Source organism: Seriola dumerili, unplaced genomic scaffold, assembly GCF_002260705.1.
Source record: "Seriola dumerili isolate Sdu_G_001 unplaced genomic scaffold, Sdu_1.0 BDQW01000108.1, whole genome shotgun sequence".
NCBI classification, from domain to species: Eukaryota; Metazoa; Chordata; class Actinopteri; order Carangiformes; family Carangidae; genus Seriola; species Seriola dumerili.
In genome coordinates, this window is record NW_019174363.1 from 1,187,926 (window position 1) to 1,212,703 (window position 24,778).

At 40.9% G+C, this 24,778-nt stretch overlaps 1 protein-coding gene across 1 annotated transcript in view; it reads right to left on the reverse strand.

The window, feature by feature from the left end:
• glcci1 (glucocorticoid induced 1) overlaps positions 1-24,778 on the reverse strand; it is a 45,311-nt gene that overhangs the window by 10,557 nt on the left and 9,976 nt on the right. The window contains 7 exon segments of the mRNA XM_022746648.1: positions 4,635-4,845; positions 5,005-5,157; positions 7,693-7,848; positions 12,168-12,227; positions 12,229-12,255; positions 20,217-20,265; positions 20,267-20,349. Coding sequence (XP_022602369.1) covers positions 4,635-4,845; positions 5,005-5,157; positions 7,693-7,848; positions 12,168-12,227; positions 12,229-12,255; positions 20,217-20,265; positions 20,267-20,349 — 739 coding nt within the window.

Genomic DNA, 24,778 nt, shown 5'->3' on the forward strand with positions numbered 1-24,778 from the left:
TCATACACAGGGAGGAGGTGAACCAGTTGTAGGTTGTAGTCTGATCTTCCCAAGGGGAGGGAGAGGTGATGAGTTGTATGCCTCCTTTGAGTTGGCATAGAGTAGGTCCAGTGTTATAACATCTGACAAGGATGGAGAATGAGTGCTTTAAGATCAAGGCTAGACAAGGTGGGAGGCGTTGTTGGCAGAAACATCAGCATGGCAGACCTGTGGAAGATCCCGCAGTCATAGCTCAGTTTACTCATCAGGGCAACGTAGGACACACTCCCTTGCCCACTGAACTTGCACTTGTGGTTTGTGTGAGTGCTTCCCCCTCTGCAACAGCCCAAATGCAAGCCTCCACCACATCCTATCAGGCTGCAAGATCACGCTCTCCCAAGGACGCTACACGTGGCGACACGACCAGGTCCTGACCAAATTGGCCGAGGTGCTGGAGAGACGCAGGCTGGACATGGGCAGAGGTCATCCAGCAGACCATCACATCCAGTTTGTCAGAGAAGGTGAGGGCAACACAAACACAACACCAAGAGCTCCACAAAGGTCAGTTCTTGCCACTCAGGACTGCAGCATGAGAGCTGATCTCAGCAGGAAGTTTCAGTTCCCCAGAGAGATCACCACCATAAGCCTCCACCCTGACATAGTGATGTGGTCCAGTGACACAAAGACTGTGCTCCCCATCGAACTAACTGTCCCGTGGGAAGAGGGCCTGGAGGCTGCCTCAGAGAGGAAGAGGCTGAAGTACTCTAAATTCACCACTGAGTTCGAGGTGGCCGTTTGGAGAGCCATCATCTACCCAATTGAGGTAGGATGCCACGGCTTTATCGGAACATCAGCTGTCCGCTTCATGAGGGACATGGGAGTAACAGGAGCAAACCAGCAGAAGGCCCTGAAATACCTGGCTGAAGAGGCTGAGAAGTGCAGCTTTTGGCTCTGGCTGAGGAGAAAGGACAAGAGTTGGAGTAACACCTAGCATGGGGGTTGGCTGCAGGGGGTGGCAGGGAGATGTCCCAGCCACTGCCCCACCACCAGGAGATATTCCAGGTTTAAAAGGGCGAAACGTTGTGGATTGGTGGTACCCGGCTGACGACCCTGCAGCCAGCCGACCCAAGGGCACCGGAGGAGGTGCGTCAGGCAGTAATGCCACAGCAGATCACAATCTACCTATATAATAAATGTCTCTGCTGGGGCAAGTGACATACTGGGTGAATGTGGGTAGAGTGGAGTCCAGAGAGCCATGATTGAAGTCACCAGAGATGAGGAAGAGGGCATGAGGGTGCTGTGTCTGCAGCGTGCTTGTGACAGAGTGGAGGACATCGCAGGCCGCATCAGCGTTAGCAGAGGGGGGGAATGTACACTGCTAACATGTGATAACATGTGAGAATTCCCTCGGCAGGTAGAGTGGCCTCATGCTTACAGCTAGTAGCTTGGTGTCTTTATTGCAGAGTTGCTCCTTAATAGTAATGTGCCCAGCGTTACACCATCTATCATTCACAAACACTGCCAGCCCTCCTCCTTTCCTCTTACCACTCTCAGTTGTCCTGTCTGCCTGCAACAGCTGGAAACCGTCCAACCTGGCATCAGTGTCTGGGGTTAGTGCAGTCAGCCATGTCTCCGTGAACAGCATGATGCTACACTCTCTGTATTCCCTCTGATGCCAGGTTAGTGCCATTAGCTCATCCATCTTATTGGGGAGAGATCTCACGTTCCCCATGATGAACCGTCTCCTCCTAGCACGTCACTCCGTTCCGGCACGTCTTCCCCGTCCCTCCTCCTCAGCTCATGGGGAATGTCGGGTTATGTTAACACATAACGCATGCAGGCCAGGCTTAACAACAGATTCTTTTTTTGACTTAAAACCTAAATAAAAATGAATGCTGTGCAAATATTCTCTCATTTGATCCATTTTAGATGATGGCGGTGGTGGACCAAGGACTGCAATTCCCATCCTTAGACAAGGTGTATCGATGCATTCCATATGAAGATCCACAAGGCATCTGCTATTTAAATATTATGACTTTGAACCCTGATGATTTGTTACAGTGACTAGGTATTGATTACATCACTGACAACGATGACTGAAAGGATTAGGAGAAAATGGACCCAGAGACGAGAAGCATTATAGCAACTAAATCAGAGGTTGAAATAAATTTGGGGTGATTCCTACAATTCCTTATTATTTCCATATAAACTTAGCTCTTAAATTTTTTATTTTGTGTGATTTGTGTAATTTCTTTTATACGCTAAATACGTTTTAGTTTGAGTAATTTCAGTATAATCTGGGTGTGAAAAATTAAGTTTTGATTGATTGTTTGTTGTTTTCAATTATAATAATCACAGTAGCATGTGACTTAGAAACCTCGTTTGAATGATTTCATGAAGCATGAAGATGCTGCTAATTGAAGTTTTAATCTGATGAGATGACATAATCAGACACTCTCAGCACCTGCATTCATCGCAGAGTTCATCATTTTGTAACAATATGAAGAGAGCATCATGACATCATGACATTTACAATAGATTAAATACTATCTCAATAAATAAAGAATACACTGAAGGTTAATATATCTCATCACATGGGAAGAACAAGGATGGTTCAACATGATGGATTCCATACCACCATGCTTCGTAAGTGCTTGTAACCTCTCCATGGTGGTGACCCTCTACTGTACAAGGGTTGAAGACACACGGATACCTCAGCTTGCATTTGCTTGATTAAGATATGATTTAGAAATTGATTTGTTTGTTGTGTTTTGATTTGAAGTTGATTGTTGTGATTTCATATAACTCTTATTTTGGTTTGCACTTCTTTAAGTGTGTTTTGATATTAATACTACCTCAAGTTAATCAACTGCATAAAGTACCTCTTTACATTAATAAGGATACATCTGGATGAGATAGGGATAGAAAATAGGTCTTTCCTCCCTGTCATCGAGGTTTTGGCCTTAGGCCCATCTCTAGGTTAGAGTAATTAGCGCAGGGGTCTTTTTGTCCATCTCTGGTCAACATAAGGGGGGGTTTTGGCTCCTGTGAGCAGGCACATGTGATTTAGGACCTCCATCGTGAGCCCCTTAACACTTGTGGTGTTTCAGGGGTTCTCCATTCCTGTGAGGGTCTGCCTCAAGCTGCCCTTGTTGGCTGGAAGGTGGAGCTCGTAGGACATATGATAGAGATGCTCAGGCGACTCCTCCAGACACAGCTGTGGTTTTCTGCTGATACTGCTGGTGCCAAGATTGATAACAGAAGACCTTGGTCAGTAACAAGTGGCTGGGTGTTGTGAGAATCAGCACATGGGTGTGTGTAAATCATGTTTCCTTGTTTATAGTCAATGGAGCAATAGCATATTCGCACATCCTTCTTCTCCCTCTTCTTTTAGGTATTTGACCGAATATGGAGCGTATCATGCACAGAAGTCTTTATTGATGATTCCTCCTTTGTCCTTGATCAAGCTTAAATAAACATCGTCAGCATGAGACATCTTGGACTCCAGCGCTCTTTCTTCACCGAAATACCTCAACCACCGGTGATAAGATTTCTCCCTAACATTCAGACCACTTCATATTTTATGTTGCAGCCTTTTGTCAAAATTGTTTAAATTCCTCTTTACCCTTGAAATATCAGAAGTATTCAGACACTTTGCTATGACACTTGAAATTTAACTCAGGTTCCTCCCACACACTTCTTGCCTGGCTTTCTATGACATTGATCTCGCTCTCTCACGCAGTGGTAAATATGTTGACTGTGCTGGCTGCCTGCTCCAAACACCATGTATGATTAACTTAGTTTCAGAAAGAAGTTTCATATTTTAGAAAATAGTACACAATATACAAAAGTTTTTCAATGCTCTGATTTTTTCCATAGTTATCCAGACCTGGAGATTACTGAAGTCAAATTCTATACTTTTCCATGCTGCGTAGGACTCATGAACAAGGCTGATAAGAAAACTAAACTAAAACACTAGCTAAAAAAGTTAATTCTCTGGTGATTTGTCAGGACAAGCGACATCTCACCCACTGTTAATATAAAAATATTGTTTAGTGCAGCTTTAAATCATAGTTTGATAATCAAGGTTAGACTGTATTTTATGTAAGTTCTCTTATAACTGATTATGTTTGGACAAAAAGTAGCATCTCTATTGTTAGAAGTCGTTCACTCAGTATTACTATTTATACTGAAAACCAGGTTTCATATCAGTACTAGTATTGAAAATAAATGTCAGTCTTATGTAGATTTTGTTTATATGTTTTAGAGACTGTCACTTTTTAGCCAACATTCTGACAGCTGCTCATCATGGGCAAAATAAAAAAAATGATGATCTGTCTAATCTGTATAAGAACAACATGTACTGCCTTGTGTGTTCTTAAAATGTGATGAGCAGTCGTCCTCAGTCGACTGGCTTTTGCAGTTTCGTTTGTTACTGCAAACTGAAAGAAACTAACAAATGGTAATTGAACAGATAATGATACCCCCAAAAACTCTGAGCATTAATGTGAGGAAGCTCCTTCAAAAAAAGGTAAGGCTGCTCGGAGTAACCTGATGTGTGACCTGAACCGAAGGTCAGACTGAGTTGTGTTTTGATCCAGGACCAAGAATTGTGTGTTTTAGCTTTAGTGGGTCATCAGTTCAATGTTCTTTACCTTTATCGCGGTCGTACAGTAGATCTTCTGTGGAGTAGGGACTGCCGTCATGTGATCCTGGGGGACAAGCTGGCGAGGGGCAAGGCGACAGGCTGGAGCAGCTGCTGGACCGGCCGGGGGCTGAGGGAGTCTGGGTGTCCATGCTGCGAGTGCTGCTGCTGCGCTGCTGGGGAGGGAAGGGTGCTCGCCGCCCATCAGGAACCTCCAGGGACTGCAGAGACCGAGAGGAGACAGACAGCAGGGGGTGAGACCAGAATACTGATAAGAAGCAAGTCGGTCCAGGTTAGTCAGTTAGACTGAAACAGGTTTACTGAACACTGGGATGATCACAGTCCGTCTCAGCATGAACGTGGATCAAACAGAGCCTCACCTTGAGCTCCTCCTTCTCTCCGTTGTCTTTGATGAAGACCTTCTCCAGCTCATGGTTGATGCCCTCCATGCTGCTGGGCACCCGCGAGATGGAGGGCTTTGGCACTGTGATGTTGGACAGCGGCATCTGGGCCGACTTCGACATGGAAAAGTGCTGCAATACACAACACAACACAACACACACACACACACACACACACACACACACACACACACACACACACACACACACACACAGAGTTCGTGCAGCTATCCTTGTTAAGACATTCAATGTGGACCCCTACCCTTCACCTTGACCCCCTGACCTTAACCAGGACCTCAGGAATGACATCTTGCGTCATCAGTACTGTCATGACAACGTCTCATGCCAACAAGGTGTTTCTACCAGAAGAAATCCCAAAGTGGTAATAAAAACATGTATACACACACACAAACACTAAAATATGACCTGGACTTTGGTAAATTTCAGAAACTTCTCTCTGGAGACTCACTTGGAGGAGAGGGTCACGAGTTTGTGGCACCTCTGCATAACAATACATTAACAATACAACGTGATTGCCAGTTTAGTGTTGGACTTGAAGAGACCACCAGTTTAGCTGACTGCTGCCCCTGCAAATTATTTCTCCACAGACTGAAATCACTTGGCTAATGGGTCAGTGCACTTTCAGTTTGTTTTTTCATTTTAAACCAAAAACATGAAAACATAAAAACAGTTGTTTTCCTGTTTTTGTTGTGAAAATCAAATTGGAAGAAACAATTCTGCTGTTTGTAAATTCCTTTTTTTCATGTTTCCTTGTTGAATTTAAGAATGTAGAAAGGTAGACAGGTGGAAGTAAAGGTAAATATTTCAAAATAAAAGTCAAGAGGATAGAATAGCCACTCTACAAGCACAGGTAGATAAAGATATTTTTTTTCTTTGCATTAAGACATGAAAAATATTTTATCAGAAGTGTGTGAATATTTACTTGTGTATCGTGAATATAATTAATTAGTTTTTCTCAATTGCTTTGATGCAATTCACTCATCAGAAACATCATTCTCACAACTCTTAATGCAGTTCTCAAAACAGTTCATCATTTTCTCACACTAATTAGCACTTCTCATTGTATTTGTACAAGTCTCCTTTGTATCCACACATAGTTCACTTCTAATGACGTTTTCTCATCGTGTTGATGCATTTCTCATCTGACTCTGACAACTCATGAAAACAGTTTGTTTGCATCAGATAGAATGACAGACCTCTCACTCACTTTGATACTGTCCTGCAGCATCAGTGTTTTCAATCTAATTTTTTCAACTGCTTTTACACATTTTCTAAACTAGGTCTAATTTTTTTCAAAACTCTACACATACATCCATAAATTGCACACAGAATGCAAAGTGCCACGAATCTGCTGCAAAATGAAACACTGCATTGAAAATATCATTACAGTAAAACATCAACAATTTTTTTGGATACACCATGTTCTAAATCTAAAGCTCTTCTGTTTTCCATAGGCTTGTATAAACATTTCCATACAGTGTTCTAAAATGACAGGACAGTGATCTGTTAAGAGGTTAAAATTGTTCAACGACCAATAAACACCAATGCAGTGTTAAACATTTTTAGTCTGTATTTTTTGCAGTTGTCTCTTTCTAAAGTCAGTCAGGTTTTTATCAAAACATCAAAACATTTGGAGTCTAAGTCTTGAAGCTCCGGTGAAAAGGTTTAATTCATTAGTGACAATGTTGAAGTGACTGACTGACTTTGCATGTTTCAACACATGTGAACAAGGTTTTGTTTTAGAGGCTTTTGCACTGGCGATTTAGTGTTAGGAGAAATGCATGAACTGTTTTGAGAACTGCATTAAGAGTTGTGAGAATGATGTTTCTGATGAGTGAATTGCATCAAAGCTTTTCAGAAAAACTGTAATATGTGTAAACACACTGTGTGGTCCCTCCCAGATAGTGTTGTCTAAAGTGACCAGCAGAGGTCTCCACTGTTACCACATTATTGTTCACTCTTTCACCAAATCACTTCATATTCTGCTACCTGATCAAGCTAATGTTCACTGTTTATAGCTGCTGTTGGTTGCAGCCAACACTACGACCTTTATTCTGAAATTCATCAGTCAGACATCACATAGTGGACAGATCAATCAGCCACAGTCGTACTAATCATTATCATATCAGCAGCTTTTAGAGCAAAAGCTATAACTACATATAATGTAGCTGTTTAACACATTAGTCGCCTCTAAGGTCGAGTTTTAACACACACCAGACTTTAAAGAAAAACATTCATATTCATAGATATTCAGGATCTAAGCTTCTTCTCTGGTCCACGTCAGAGGAATAAACACATGATGAACACACTGACTCTATTCTGGCCAGAGACTGAGAATCACCCGGCCCATTGTTAAAGAAGACCTGTACTTTTAAATCACATGGTGAATTTGATCACAGGAATTATAAGAGATGTACAGTATAATACCCTCATTTCACTCATAGCATGTAAGCTACTTAGTCTACTCATTCATGATCACAGGTTATAGCAACAGTAATCCCTCCATCTATAAGATGACTGTACACACACCAGATTCATGATTATGTGTGCTACTGTCTACAGACACACATGTGACTGAATATTTCAATCTGAGCTTGGTCCTTAAACCCTCAGGACAGTGATAAAGGTTTTCAGGCAGAACGCTACCTGAACGTGGTTGGCTGTGGAGGTGTGGTTGGTGGTGCTGGTGAGGATGGAGTGGGCGATGGTGTTGTTCTGGAGGGGGGACAGTTGGTCTTTGTCTTCACTGTGGTGTCCTCCTGGTTCACCGCGCTGGAGCTGCTGCTGAAGCTTTGCAATCTGCTGGAGGACGAGCAGACAGAGGAAACACATCCAGAAATATAAACATGAAGCAGGTAAGTGGACTTGAAACAAGTCAATAAGATCCCACTGGAAGCTCTATAAAGCTGTCGGGTCTCTGAGCTTAGATGAAGACAGACCTTGGTGCACACTCTATAAAAACACTAACAGTTTGAATCACAATCAGAACCTGAAGAAACTAGGAACACTGACCACGGCAGCTTCAGCACACTCTTGCTGGACTGTGGGAAATGACTCAATACTCTGATGTGACAGAGCTGAGCTGAGGCTGGAGTTCAGGATGCACAGCATTTGTTTAGACAGGGACAGTAAATAAAAATAAAAAAAATACCTGAAAAGTCACTATTACAGGATGGATGATAAAATGCTGCGTTTTTTCACTTTTTTCACATTTTCTTATGTAGAAAATCATTTTTTCTTATCAATCTACATGCAATATTCCATAATGACAAAGTGAAAACACAGTTTTAGAATTTTTCGCCCGCAGCAGGTGAGTGAGTTAACACGACACTACTCACTAATCAGGGTCAGGAGGACAGGAGAGAGGAGGATTATAGTGTTTGTTTTCAGATTAGTACTTGTCAACAATCTGAATATAGATCAGCTTCCTTTTTGTTTATAGTAAGTTAGATTCACACACTGTAAATAAAGATGGACTTCACCCACAAGTTTCTAAAGAGCAGTTTTGAAGCTCAGAATGAGCTGCTCCACCGTCACCATATTGGCAGTGTCTGACTCCGCCCTTAACTCCCAGTGAATCCAAAAATGGACAAAGAGGAGGGGCTTGTGTGGAGCAGAAACTTCATTGAATGCCAGTTTGTGGCAAACATACGCTTACCAACCTGACACTCAAAGAGGCCACGCCCTCACTTTAAGCCTTAATGAAATGTAAACAGGTGAGTTATATAAAAAAATCACCCCCCGAACAGTTGTCATGAAGAAATTGTCATTTCATGTCATTGTCATGAGGAAATTAGCTATAGAGACCAAAACTGCTGTGTATAACGACTTCCTCTGTGCCAAGACTTCCACACGCAGAGTGGTGACTGGATCAGTATCAAAACTCGATCCTTTCTTTATTGTACTCTACTGGATTTGGTCCACCTCAGCTACTGATGTAGCACAGCGCTCATTCATGACAGCCAGGCAGATGTAAAGGAGTGACACATTACAGTGATACGCCTTTTATCTAACTGATTGTTAGATTGATTTATATCATATCAATAATTTAAGATGATCAACTTCACAGGTTTGATTCAGGACCTTCAGTATTTGAATTAAGTAGCTCAAGAAAGTTGTGTCAGCTGTGTCAGATTTAGTATCTTCCAGGCTGTAAACATGTTTATTTCTGCTGTAGTTGGACATTTTAACATGAGAGTCTATTGGGACTGACTCACTGTTGGAGCCAGACTCTGGTGGTCATTAGAAGAACTGCAGTTTTTGGCACTTGAGTGTTGGCTTAATTTTTCAGTCTGGAGGTTAAGGCATGGTTAGATTTCTGTTGTCCTTAATGGGCTTTGTTGCAAGCATATTTACTTTAATCTAAGTTGTTAATAAATTAAGTCAAATTGTAGCATTCGACAAAATATTGAGATCTAGTATTTTAAAGTGGCAAAATGGGTTTTATGTCTATAAAAAACATGATAAAAGACAATGGGGACAGTGGATAAGTTCTGTAATCAGTGTGTGTAACTCTGGTAACAGACTACTGCAGCAACTCCATTTAATAGTTCAATGATACATCAATATTTTATGGTGTATGCTAGTGCTAAATGTAAAAATGACCACACACCTACCTCACCCCTTCCCCCACACATAGCCCTCAAGTTTGTAGCTACAGTTTTCTAAGTTAGACTAAGACAGAGTTTGCTTGGACAACACACCTGCTCCATTATTCAGATACAGATGGATCAGACAGAGAAGTCTTATTATTCACACTAATGTTCCAGCTGAGTTTTCTCATGTAGCTGCACTGCTCAGGTCTGTCCCCTCTCCTCTTCCTCCTTGCACCTCGTGTATTGACATCTGAAGAATCTGTGTCAGTGCTGCTCCTCCTCTGCAGCCGTGTAACTCAGTAAGGTGCCTGTGCACACATTAATGAGGGCTGAGCTGTCATCCACCCAGTCCTCATAGTTCTCTTTGCTGCAGGAGAAGGAGAGGAGCCAGCTGGGGCTCGGCTGACCATAAATTGCGGCAGGTTATAGCCATTGCAAAGAGAGGAAGCTGGTAGTTAAGAGTGAGATAGCGTTATCTGCCACCTCCCTGCCGCTGCTGAGTATCAGCAGGGTGGAGCTGAGAGCTTCATGCAGGGTGCAGCTTCAGAGAATGTGAGTATGTCACTGCCGTGCACCATCAGCACCATAAAGCCACATATACCACACCTGTGATGTCACACAGGAGGTTATACAGAGGAAACTGTCAATTACAGCAACTGCACTTAATTCCTCACCACATCAAACTTGTAGGTCTGATACTAAACCATGATTTCTCAAGAACAGCATCATGTCATTTTCAACAATGTAACTAAGAGATGAAAACATAGATAAAAAAGTATCACAACCTCCTTTGTACTAAGACTTCCACATGCAGAGGACCTTCAGTATTTGGATTAAGTAGCTAAAGAAAGTTGTGTCAGCTGTGTCATATTTAATATCTACAACTGTTATTTCAGTGTGTCAGATACATATTTCTGGACTGCAACCTCTGGGCAGTGGGTGTGTAGCCCCCAACCAATAACAGCAAACAGAGAGTGAGGGTGGGACTCTATAAAAAGACAGTGACCAGGTGACATCACTGTCGTCATCTCGCTTCTCTGCTCTCTGTCTGTGTCATGGATGTATAAAGAGCTGCAGGTCTGTGTGTGGAACCAGCCTGCAGGGTTGGGTGGAGGTGTGGGAATTACCGCCTCACGGCTGCATTCCTCAGTCATAATGGGGGCGGACGACGGACAGACAACCTGAAAACGTGATGATGGGGGGCTGACTTCTGATGCAGTTGGTTCTTTAACATGGACCTTTCATTATTGTTCAATTAGTGAAACATTTGGTAAATCAATCAAATTATGTTAGGCGAGGGCGGGGCTTGGTAGATATCTTAAGGCCTTTTCTTTTCTCAAGATTCATTGTGCGCCGGTAATGAAAAAAAAAGAACACTGACAGAGAGCCTGAGGATTACACTATTAAATGTAAGTATTGTGTTTCAGCTCAGTTCAACAGCTAACGGTACAACTGTTAAAACCATGGGTCTTAAAACCTCATGCTTCTGTGAAAAAAAGTTACGTGTTGTCAAGGTTGCTAGGCGACAGGAGCCGCACTGTGTGAAGCAATGGTGACGCAAAGCGAAAATCCTCCGTAGGCCAGACCACCTCATTTTGATTCCGCCTTCATGGTCTAGGAGGGACCACTCTTTCGTAGACCACGTCCTCCAAAGGATGCAGCCCCTGAATTGGTACAAGTGGGCGTGACCTAGCACATATTTGTTCATAACCAAAGCTGATTTTGAACAATCCTGACTGAACTCACTGGAGACATCCTGCGCATCCCCTGCTCATACACAGAGTTTTGCTCACATTTGATGAAGGCAGGACAAACAGCAAAATTTTGAGCGCACCATCACCAAAACATCTCAGGCTTTGTGGTGAAGAAACAAGTGTGGGCGTGGTCTCACTCCTTCAACAGTAGTGAGGTGACTTTGCTCGGCTCTGTCAGGCCTTAAACTTTGCTTGTTGCTGTTTGTGGGTTTGCACCCCCTGATTTTCTTCATTTCTTAAATTGTAATCTTCAGCCCCAACCAACAGCTCCCTCTAGAGACATAAGAGACTTCATAAAACATTTTCACATACACTAGTATTCTCTGACACCTACAAACAAACTTTGATGTGTAAGCTTGGTGGAGTTACTGTCAAATGATGTAATTCTTGTCTGAGTGTAAAAGATAACTTTTGTGTCATTGTGAATAAAATGTAGCTTTTGTTTAAATATTTTGTGAGTTCCTCGACATATAATTTAAAAGATAGTTTATCAAAGCCAATGTATGTATAAGATGATACCACCGTGGATCTTTGTTCATTATATATAATGTGCTATCTTGAAAGTGATGTTTCTGATTTCCATCTTCTCAGTACTTAATACCATATTTCTTTACTTCTGCTGCATGTATACAAAAGGCTGGAAAGGAAAAAGAGAAGGGGTGTCTGGGAAACTTCAGTTCATGGAGCCTCATACAAGCACCATGTGCAAATTTACCGTCCTGTACATCAAACAAGAGGTTTGGCCTGAATGTGTGTGTATTTGTGCTCATGCCTTTTCGAGCCGGTCAGCACTGCCCCAGGACGCAGAGCGCTGGTTGGTGCTCCTCTTCTTTCCTGTTTTCGTCACTCCAACATCAAGTCTGAAAAGAACATCACAGCCACTTTACTATCAACATCCCTGCTGTTCTACACAAGGGAAGGCAGCTTCATTTATACAGCACGTCAAACAGAAAGGCAATTCACAATGCTTTACAAAGGCAAAGAAAAGCATTAGAACGACATAAGAAACAATAAGTAATAAAAATCTAAATAAAATCAAAAAAGACAGAAAAAACAGAGAGACAAATATAAAATCAGATTTTAAAAAACAGGTAAAATTAAAGAAAAAGGAAAATAAATACAGAAATACAGTTACAAGTTGTAAGTTGCCCCAAATACTACCAATACGTAAAAGTGCAGTAGAGAAACACTGTGTGAAGTGAGGCACAAGAGAGGGGCAGAGCAGCCAGAGTTGGGGCACATTTTACATCGTGTGTGCAGCATAGTAGTTGGGAGCAGCTTCTCCCTTTTTGACTCCCTGCTCGATCAGCTAACTGCTTCCTAAAGACCTGCATTCTTCAAAGAGATCAGAAATGTATTTTGGGCCCACATCATTAGTGACTGAGCCTATGTGGTACGCATTCTACCAAGTGAGCTACTGAGGCGCCCCCTCACAGATCTATTCTGTAGGTAACTGATAGTCAGTTCAAAGATTTAAGAATACGAGTGATGTGCTCAGATCTCCTGGTTCTTGTTAGAATTTTGGCAACAGCGTTCTGAATGAGTTGAAGGTGTCTAATGGAAGACCAGACAACAGACTGTTACAATAGTCTACCCAGCTGGAGATGAAGTCCTGACGGCTGGTTTTAAGGCTCAGTTTCTGAATACAGGCTGTGTGCATTTCTCTGTGGACTGAGGCTTTGATATCTTCACAGTATTACTATAGAACCTAGACCTGCTTTATAATCACACAACATATGGACAGAGACCTTTATATTATATGGACCTTTAAAGGATCATTCTGATTTATTACTATTTATATCCTTCGTTTATAACTTGGCTATTTCTATCAGTCATGATTACACTGTAGTCACTAAAGTCTGTCAAAGAGATGGTCAAGCCTGTATGTTTCAGTGATGGATTATCATTGTGACAAACTCATAGAAGCAGCATGTGGAGACATACACACATGGACACATTATACAGTGAAAGCAGAGCTGAGCTTTGTGACACAGAGAGCACTATAGTGAACTTATCTAAGCACACACACATATCATAACACAGAAGAAACTCAACTGCTATCCTGCTCATCTTAATTGGTCTAACTCAAAGAGCCACTTGTTTATTTTCAGCAGCGTTTTAGTTACTGGAGCCTCTTCTCTTATTCTGTCACTCTGTCTTAGTAAGGATGAAGAAGATGAAGCCACCCAGCTGACAGCACAGACGTAGAGTGACACTGAGCTGAGGTTTGGATTCTGATTCTTCACTCACTGTTTAACAGCAGGACTTTAGAGGGAAGCCATGACAAGTATCTTCTTGTCTACAATTTTCTATGTGGATTTATTTCCATGATCATGGGAAAAAGTCATTTGCATTGACTCCATGAGTGTGTAAATGACATCTGTGTTCAGATTTCATTTGGTTATGATACTCCCTCACCCAAAGACACAATTTATAATGGAGACGGACATACAACATAAAGTCAGATCAATCCAAGTTAACTATACTATTTAAATCATTCACGAGAAAGACAAGGCCTCCTGAAATGTGCATTACACTGTAATTTCACACTCCACTGGAAAACTGTGAACATACAATTATAATATAATATATAAATATAGTTTAAAATTTCTGAAAGTGCACCAAATGTTGAACTGTGTTATTTCAGTTTTTGGTCACTTTTATTTTAGATTTTGTATTTATTATTTGCCAGCTCTGAGTGGAATCATGATTATATTGTGTTATTGTTGTTTAAATGAAAAGCTAACGAAATGAGCTGTTTTCATTTTTGTTTTACATACAGCTCAGCAGCTGTTGTGTTGTAACCCCATATAAAGAGTAGAAGAAGTTGCTTGGTTGTAAGAAACTTAAAAGAGAAACTCATCACCCTACAAGGTCAAAATCGTTTTGATCCTAATGTGAGGCCATACATAACGGCATTAGAGGTGCCTGTATCATATTACAAAAATTATTCAAACTCTGATAACCATGATTAAGGCTTTGGTCATTGTGGTGGAAAATTACTTATACATGAAACACTGTTTTGGACACTGACATTAAATCACAAGAGTATAAGAAAAAAATGAAAAAAGAAGAGGAAAATGAAAAAAGAAAAAAAGTTAAACTCCTCCACTCAGGCTAGTTTCAGGTCACATCCCTGTTTATCCAGAGTCATAAAAAATATGAACCATTTGTGTGAAATATTGGCTTAATTGCTGTGAAGTCTTCAGCTATGGCTAAAAAGTGTTTTGTGAGGTCACACTGACCTTTACCTTTGATCACCAAAATCAAATCAATTCATCCTTCAGTCCAAGTGAATGTTTGTGCCAAATTTCAAGAAGTTCCGTCAAGGTGTTACTGAGATATTGTGCATGAGAATGGGACGGACAGACGGACAACCTGAAAATATGCTCTGACTGTCGCTGGTGTGGAGGAATAAAATGAAAAAGAAAAGAAGAAGAAAAATAAAAAAAGAGAACAATGACATTGATGTAATCCCTCTCTGTAAATATGACACATGAAAACATAGTCATGTAGCGATTTGTTTAGGTTAGAGGGTTGGTTTAGAAACCGAGGAACTATAAAACTCTCACAGCCATGCCTTCAACTAAGAGCAGAGAGGTCATGGGGCTTTTGAAGTTCCAGAGATGCATAGGTGGTAAATGTCACACAACCTGGAAGAAGTAAGATGATAGAGGTGAGTGCAGGTGGGCAGCTGAGAGTGAGCAGCATTTCTTTTTACAGAAAAAGATTCAAAGTAACACTGAAACATTTAAACTGGTCTGCCTCAGTTAAAAACTGGTTTACAGCAGGTCCCTGTTCAACAACACAGAAAGAATCATGTTACAATTAGAACAAGAACAACATATTAATGAACAACACAAGCAGCTGTACAGACACTAGAGAGTAAAATTGTCTATGAGCTGACTGTCCTTCCATCAGGTACTGTTTGAAATGTGCTTTAGATTGTTATAGGTTATTGCTGATCAGGGTCGTAGAACATCTGTTATAGTCTATTATTACTTGTCATTTTATTTTTCAATTCTAATGATAATGAGACATGTCCTACTTAATAGCATTTAATTTTCAAAAAGAACTGAGTGTACGTCACTTTTCATGTTAACAGCATATGAAGCAGATGATTTTTTTTTTCTGCAGTGACAGCAGAGGGAACTAACAGAGTCAATATGAACGATAACATTTACACAGCTACAACTAAAACATGAACAAACCACTGACAATCAATTAAACTGAACAGAAGTGACCTCAACTCAAACCTTCCTCCATGGATTTAAACAGGGTGCTGGCTTGCCGCAGAAGTGACTGTCAGGTTTTGCATCTTTGCCTCATACAGACGACTTCTCACGGCTGTAATTTTATTAATTTTATAAAGACCGCCCTTGCTGCACAATGAAGACCAGAAAGACCAAAACCAGGATGACCAGCGCCACCTCAGACAGAGTTTTGAAGTTTCAGATTCTTCCATCACTGTTTTCAGTCAATGACAGAAAATATTTGATTGACGCGACCTGTGTTCCACATTTTAGTATTTGTATGAAAAAATAAGTTGTTTTTGTGAGCCAGTACTGATATAAGAGCATGTGAAATGATCTAGTGATGCGTTCCTCTCTTGTGTTGTGTCTTGAGAGGATCACAGGGCAGGAAGGTGTGGACAGAATGACACAGAACATTACTACAACAGCCTGAGAAGTAAAATGACACCAATATTTGACAGTCAGATCAGTTCAGTTCCATTGAACTAAAGCCATGGACATGAAGTGGATACCCTTACTTTATCCTCAGTAAACGTTCTTAATCCTCCACAACTATAGAGACTGACAGTGGCAAGTCACAGTCCTCACTCAGGTTACAGATGGTGAAACTGAAGATCCTCCACTAATGACACACCCTGAGACAGTGAGTCTTATGTAAGTGAAATAATCAACACTAATTACAGGAAACTTAAGGAGTAACTACACCTAAAAAATGTTTCTATGGGTAGTAAATTTCTATTGATTACTCGTCACAGTCATGAGGGTTGAAAAAGCGAATAAACACAAATGTTTCTTGATGATATTCCAACACGTTTGCCAACAGTTGGGTCAGATATTCAGGTGTGTTATGCCAGTAGCAGCTAACGTGCCCTTGAGCCTCTATCTTCACTCAAAGATGAGGAGTGTTCTACAGAGGACTGGCGAGCTCACTTCTTTCCCACATTTTATTCATTCTCAAACTTGTTGTCTCCAGCCCAAACCGATGCTGATTCAAATGACGTCACTTGAGGACATTTGTCAGACTTCACGCAGCTCCCTCTGGATCAAATGCAGTCGTACTCACTAACATATGAAAACCACTCTTAACAGCAGGACTCAAAACAGGGGGGAAGGAAGGCTTCTAGCAGAATTTGAGAGTGTATATCTATGTGACTGTGTCAATTACTTTTTCTATTTTATTAGACCAATATATGAAAACTGCTGCTAAATTAGAGACAATTTGATTAATGCAAGAAGTTGTACTGCTAATATCGTGTAAGAGATGTCCTGACTTTTCATCTAGTGCCATTATCAGGTCAAAATTTCAATTTGTCCAGTACTCAGGGTTTCTGCATTTGTATTCCACACCCAGCGGGCCCCCCTGGCCTAGGTTGACCCCCCACCAGATCTAAGCATTGGGGAATTTGGGGCTGCTCAATTGGAAACCTTGATATAATGGTTGGAAAGATCTGCGACATCTGTTGGTTAAAACATTTCATCGAGCCCCCACCTTGGGTCGATGACGTGCAGCTGGTGAGCACACCGTCATCTGTAACACATTATACTGCAGGCCAACATGGAAGTGGCAAAAACTGCAGTTCCTTGAATGACCACTTGAGGCCATAAAGTGACAACCAAACATATGAATGATGACACAAGACCACAGACCTTTTAATCATTTATACATTGAATAAATGAAACGAAATGACTCATGCTTTTTGACAGGTCTGCTCGATTATGGCAAAAATCCTAATCAAGATTATTTTCATCAATATTGAGATAACGATTACTCAACACGATTACTCATTGACTTTGGAAAAAAATAGAATATTAAAAAACTGATTTCAAAACAAAAAGCTTTGCGTCCATTTGGTTATTTCCCTTATACACAATATGAGTAAAAGATACCTGAGCATGGGATACCCCCCCCCCACCGAGCTGGATAATGGTCAGTTTTCATCATTAACTTACTGTATGTCCGTATAACTTAGTTAACTCTGTTAACTCTGGCTCCAGGCTGTGGCATACAAAACACACCAGACACAGAGTCGGATGAGCTACGAGCTAGGAGGTCAACAACACTTCTCCATCTGTATGTGACGGCCTTTGACTGGATGTGTCCAGAGATCGCTCGTTTTTCCGTCCTTACATGAAAAAGACCAAAACACACTTCAACACATCAGATGGCTTTCGTAGGGGGGGTGGAATTTGTTGTGCAATAGCATGCAGCACAATAATCGTTATTTCTCGATAATCTTGTTTTTATAATCGTAGGAAGCCAAAATTCAATTAATTGCCCAGCCCTACTTTTTGATACACAACTTACTACAATTAACAACCATAGACTGTGAATAAAGCTGGACATAGCCTCTGTGATGTCACCCAGAGGTTTCTGAAGAGGGGTTTTGAAGCTCAGAGTGCCCTCGTCATCTTGGCAGTGTCTGACTCCACACCTAACTCCCAGGTAATCCAAAAATGGTCAAAGAGGAGGTGTGTGGGTGAAGCCAAGACTTCAGTGCATGCCGGTTTGTAACAAGCATACGCTCATCCATAAAATGTTACGGAAGCCGAGAAAGGCCATATTCACAAATATTTTTTCATCCCCTTATCCCGAGATAACAAAGCTTGTTATCCCGAGATAACGAGATATTTTTGTTATCTTGAGATAATGAGACAATTATACTTTAGTAAAGTTGGAAAGATATTCACAGATTCAAACTCCTCGGTTCAACAACTCATAACCGAAAAATTGTAATAACAGAAACAATGCCTCTTTCCTACTTTGTTAAGGTAGACAATAAGCTACAACCTAGTTTTCATCAAACGAGCTGTCCTTTGAGCTGGAGGAATAACAATGATCTCTATGAGCAGCCAGCTGTGAGTCGAGTCAAAGTGCCTTACCAAAAACAGATATATTAGTTAATATTCAATAACTTCACTCTTATTCACTGTAGTGTTACAAAAATCATGTCACACATAAATGCTCTCCTAATGGTTATACTACAACACTTAATGTGGAATAATGTACTTATTCCTAATTATAATAATTATAATAATACTAATACAACCAACAGGAAACCCCTAGTGGTTACACTGATTTTTTTGACACTACAGTGTGAAGTTATTTACTATTTTCCCAATAAAAACTTCCCAAAAACAGAGAAAAAGCACATTTCTCCAAATTAAGTGTTGTTGTATAAACAGCAGGAGCTCATTGATGTGTGACATGATTTTTGTGACACTATAGTGCATAAGAGTGAAGTTATTAATAGGGTTGGACAGACTTTTAACAGCTCAGTTTGAACCTGTTTTGCAGCAGATGGCTGTTAGATAAAGATGAGGCAGAAGATTCTTCATCAGAGACCATGGTCTGATCTGAAGCCCATGTTTGAAGGTTTAGTAATAAAGAAAGATTAATTTCATTTGAAATGTTTGCTGTGTTTACCACAACGAAACTTCATCATTCTCTATAAACATTCGTCGTCCAACTTGAGAAAGCATGTCGAGATATGTAACGTATTTATGTAACATTTATTTAATTCCAGATAAACTTTTAAACAGACAGCTTAGTAGTTGCTGTTTTTATGGTATTTAATGGCCATTTCTACAGACTTTGTATCATATCCTACAAGCTTTTTTATTCTACTGGTTCTATAGTCAGTCATTCGATAGGTTCTAAGAGTCATTAGGTTCTGTAAATGTGGAACAATACAACGAGTTGACATAAAAAAAAAAAATTTACTTTCAGTATTTTTAAAATCAAGCACTCCAGTACTTTAACTTTTTGACTGAACAACTGTCACTGTATTGGAGTAATATTTGATGACCAGGATCTATACTTTCACTCAAGTAATGGAGCCATGAACTTTGTCCACCCCTGGTAATTGAATACTAACTAATACATCTGTTTTCGGTATTGCACTTTGTAGATAGTCCCTGAGCACTTGACTCATAGAGATCAATGTTATTCCACCAGGTCAGAGGACGGCTCGTTTGATGAAAACAAGGTTGTAGCTTGTTGTCTACCTTAACACAGTAGGAAAGAGGCGTCATAGTTTTCTCCTGATAATATCTTGTTATCTCGAGATAAGGGAGCTTTGTTTTCTCGAGATAACAGTATAAAAAATATTTGCGAGTACAGCCTTTATTGGCTTCAGTAAAATGTAAACAAGTAAGTTATATAAACAGTTGTCATGAAGGAGATAATTAGCTATAGAGACCAAAACTGTTTTTTGTACCAGGCTGTAAACATGTTTATTTCTGCTGTAAAGTTGGACATTTTAACATGGGAGTCTATGGCTAGTGACTCACTGTTAAGAGTCTGTTGGAGTTTTTGGTACTTGATAACAACTAACACAAATCAATATCATCCTACATCACATCTTGTTTAACACCCCCATACAACAAAACAAACCAACCAATCAGTATAATCCTTCAATAAAAGACCACATATTGTATCAACATGCCAGTTCAGACCTGTAATACATGGTTACACTTGCCTTCACTTTCCTCTGCCAACACAATGACACATGACTTCATCTCTATAGAGGACACATGATGGAAAAAGGCAGGGTGTGGGATGTGCTTACCTGTGTGGATTTATCTTTCATACAAGATGAGGAGAGCACATGGGGGTCACAAGTGTCCTGTGAGGTAGGACCAAGTGATGGTGCCCAAGGAGGAAGTCCGCTCAGTGGCCCCCAAACTACCTACTTCCTGTGACTTTGTCCTACCACATGCACAAATAAAAACACGAGAGAGAGAGAGAGAGAGAGAGAGAGAGAGAGAGAGAGAGAGAGACAATGTCAGTTCAATGTTAGAGAAGCAGTTGTAGTGTCAGAGTTATCACCTGAATCTCAGTTATTTTCAGAATAAAAGCTCTGATAAACCAACCAGCTGGTGAATATATCTTGTCCACTGGCTTCAACACTCAGCTGTGGTTACACTAAACCTGTTAAAAATACCACCACACCAACACCTAGCAGACCTGAGGACCTGCAGCAGGGCTTGGGTATTCCCTGACAGTGCATCTCTCTGTACAGCGTGTGTGTACATCCGTTTCTACACCAGCAGCAGTAATATCTACACGCTGCTTGCCTTCTAGCCTGACAAAGGCTACATCTATCTTTATGGGGCCGTATCTGTGTCAACACCGTTGAGGGTACAAAGAATACATATCAGTGTTAGTGCAAGAAAGTATTTCCTTATGGGGCTTAAACTGTAAATGTTGATTACTGCAGTGGTTTAAGATTTTCTGAATCACTTGCTTTATACTGCAGCTACATTGATTAAAGTTAACTTAATTATGTGCCTGCAATTCAATAGCATTGAAGGCATATATTATTATTCTGCATACTTATCATGTGCCGGCTATGCAATAGCATTAAAGGCATATAATATTATTAGTGTGAATGCTGAGGCATTCTTTTTCAACCATTTCAAACCATTCAACCTCCAGCTTACAATTTCTGCTTTTAATCTTCAGCCATTGCTTGAGCTACTTTAGCATTACTTCAGCAGTTGCTTCAGCTTTTTCAGCATTGCTTCAGCTATCTCATTTAGTTCTCAGCATTTGCACGCATATTCAGCAGGAAATGCATTTTCTAGTTATTATTCTTAAACCTTCCATTCACGCTTTGGCATCTAACTACTCCTACAGTTTTTGTGCTACAAAAATCGGTTCAAAATGTTCAGCTTTTTCTGTAGAGTGTCGTTTATATTCAACTTTTGGTATTATTTATAATTTTTGAAATATTAAGCTTTCTATGACATTTTTTTGCCATTCAAATGAATGGAATGTTCAAATCCTTTGAACTGTAACTTCTTCAGCATACTTTCAGCTACAGACTTCATTCCACCTTTAAACTGTAAACAAGCCTATCAGCTATTTACCTTGTGTTAGACTTTTTGATATCTTCAGCAGTTTTTGATTTATCACCGTTCTAGTTTTATGCTTCTTTCTGATCATTTTTGTGTTTGTAATGGGTGTGTATTGCACGGAATGTTCGAGGCTAGAGTGGATGACATCATCGCTACAGTGGGAGAAGCTCTAGAACTCCTCTGAAAAAATTCTGTTTAACTCGTCCTCACGGCCACATATTTCGGTCTTCACAAATAATTTCTTCCTCATTTGTAGCCAAATTTGCCCAGTTTCATAGAAAGTGTCTACTGTAGCACAGAGACTAACAGTATTTGAAATGTGACCCTCCAAGTGATGCAAGCACCCTCCAACTGTCCCATAGACTACAGTAGGAGTGGATTTGAGTAGAAAACCAGAACTGACCCTGTTTTGTAACTCGCTCCTGTTTCCACACTTTTGGCTCTAGAAACACCAAAACCACATAGAGGTATTCAGGAGAGTCCTGTGATGCTGGCCGTGTGATAACTTTGCTGATATTATGTACTGTTTTGTATTAAATGGCAGGACTTTGAGAGGTTAACTGTCCACTTTCTCGCATGGAATTGTATGAGCTTTGTGTCTTCAACACCCAGACTCTCTCTTACACACACACACAAACCAGAGACACACACACATATACACACACACACGCGCACACAAACGAACACAGAAGGGTAGACAGATAGAAAGGCAGATAGACATTTTACATTTTGTATATTTTGTACAGTTTTGTGCTGTTTGTTACACTTACATCAACTATTCAGGCCTTTTTCAACCATTTCAGGACATTCAACCTCAAGCTTACAAATTCTGCTTCTAATCTTCAGCTATTGCTTCAGCTACTTCATCATTGCTTCAGCTTCTTCAGCATTGCTTTAGCAATCTCACTCAGCTCTCAGCATTCACAGGGAATGCATTTTCTAGTTTGTCTTATTCCTCTTCCATATCAAAATTTCGGCGCGTAACTAGTCCCGCAGGTTTGAGAAAACCCAGAACATATACAGTATATCAATGCTTCGGCTCGATCGGGAATGGTGTGCTATGACTTTTCTAAGTGATTTGAGTAACCATGGCAACATAAATGCCGATAAAAGCCGAAAATATTCCCATAGAGAATGAATGGGGAGACGTCTTCAAAACGACCAACTTTGGAGCTCTACTGCTGCATCATACTTCAACGTAGAAAAATGTTTGAAACGTTAAATGGGTCAAAAGTCTTGAGACTCTTATGGGTTAAATTGGTATTTTGAAAACTATTACGGTTTCCACAAAATCGCAGTTTATGTTTTGTGTCATTCTTAGACCGTTTCAGACTTCCTAATGGGTGTGTATTGCACGGAATGTTCAGAGCTAGAGTAGATGACATCATTGCTACAGTGGGAGAAGCCCTAGAACTAATCTGGAAAAAGTCTGTTTAACTCGTCCTCATGGCCACATATTTCAGTCTTCACACATCATGGCTTCCTCGATAGTAGAGAAATTTGTCCTGTTTTCTTTCGGTAGAATGTGTTTCGTAGAATGTGTCTAACTTAGCATAGAGACTTTGAGAATTTGAACATGAGCCTCAAAGCGATGGGAGTACCCTCCACCTCATATGACTGCAATACAAATTCAGGAGCTGATTTCCCAAAAAATGCAGAAGTGAAATTTTTCTGTAACTTTCTCCTGTGTCCACATTTTTGGCTCTAGAAACACCAAAGCCATATGTGTAGTGCATGAACGTCTTGTGTCGGCCATGGTTCTTGGTCTGCTCATGGTTCTGATAGGACTTACTGTTTTTTCACAATTAGCAGTAGTTTGAGAGGCTTGCCGAGCCAAAAATCACACCCAAATCTGTGTCTTCCAGCTAGACACAGGTGTTCGAACCAGCTCGTTAAGAGGCTCTTTGATCTCTGTTATGTTTACAAACACAGCCACACAGAGGCACACACGCGCACACACACAGGCAAGTGCTACTAACGCAGTATCCAGGCAGCACTAGCTTCTCTCTCTCTCCCTCTCTCTCTCTCTCTCACTCACTCGGTGCAGTGTTGTGACTTCAGTGCAGAGGATTGTGATGTTCATTACATCTTAAGTGATGTCTGCTGTCTTACTTTAGGCACAGCTCCAGGAGCAGGTGTTACTAGGCAGAAATGGGCCAAGCTGATTCTGATTTGCTAATTAAACTCATTAATTCTTAGCCTTTTAACTCAAGTATGAGAGCAACTCTAAGATAAGTCAACACTGTATATTTCCATGTACTTGTGTGTGCCTGTTGATGTGTGGTTCTTTTGAGTGTGTATATGTCTTTCTATAATTGTGAAGACAATTTTGGTTAGAACCATTATTGTGAGGTCGTTTTGGCCAGATCAATGTCAAGATAAGTTTCTACGACATGAATGAAACTGAAAGTAAGATACTTTGTACAGATTGACTCGTGAGGAGTGAAGTACATGCACCAAGCAGCAGGCACATTCAAAATTTCTCCAGTAATCTATATCATATTATAGTTTATATGCGTCTGTACATACTCAGTTGTCAGTTTATTAGAAACATTTGGCTAAAACTAGGCTAAAACTAGTGTTGTGTTACACTAGATGTGTAACACAACAGTCCTGTAATAAATCCTTAAAATGTTTAGTTTTCTGCCATATTAATGCAGTGTTGATTCACCTGTTTTATTTTGGAGGCTGCAATCTGTGCTGCTGTTGAACTGCATTGGACTCCACAGAAGTGAGTCTATTGTTTAGCCTATCCTCATTGATTTGAATGTACTCGTACTCGTAGTGTCCCGCTCATCCAGATCCGGGTCGCGGGGGCAGCAGTCTCAGCAAAGAGGTCCAGACAGCCCTCTCCCCAGCCACTTCCACCAGCTCGAGAGCTTTGCCTTCCGGCTTAGCTCCCTCTTCCCCACAACGGAACGATTCAGCGCCCTCATCACTGCTGACACCGCCCCAATCCGCCTTTCGATCTCCCGTTCCATCCTACCCTCACTCGTGAACAGGATCCCGAGATACTTAAACTCCTCCACCTGAGGCAGGACCTCCCCCCCGACCTGGAGCGGGCAATCCACCCGTTTCCGGCTGAGAACCATGGCCTCAGACTTGGAGGTGCTGATCTTCATCCCAGCCGCTTCACACTCGGCTGCGAACCGCCCCAGCAAGAGCTGAAGGTTGGTGCTTGATGAAGCTAAGAGGACCACAAGAGACGAGATCCTCCCGCCACCGAACCCAAACCCCTCCACCACCCGGCTGCGCCTAGAAATTCTGTCCA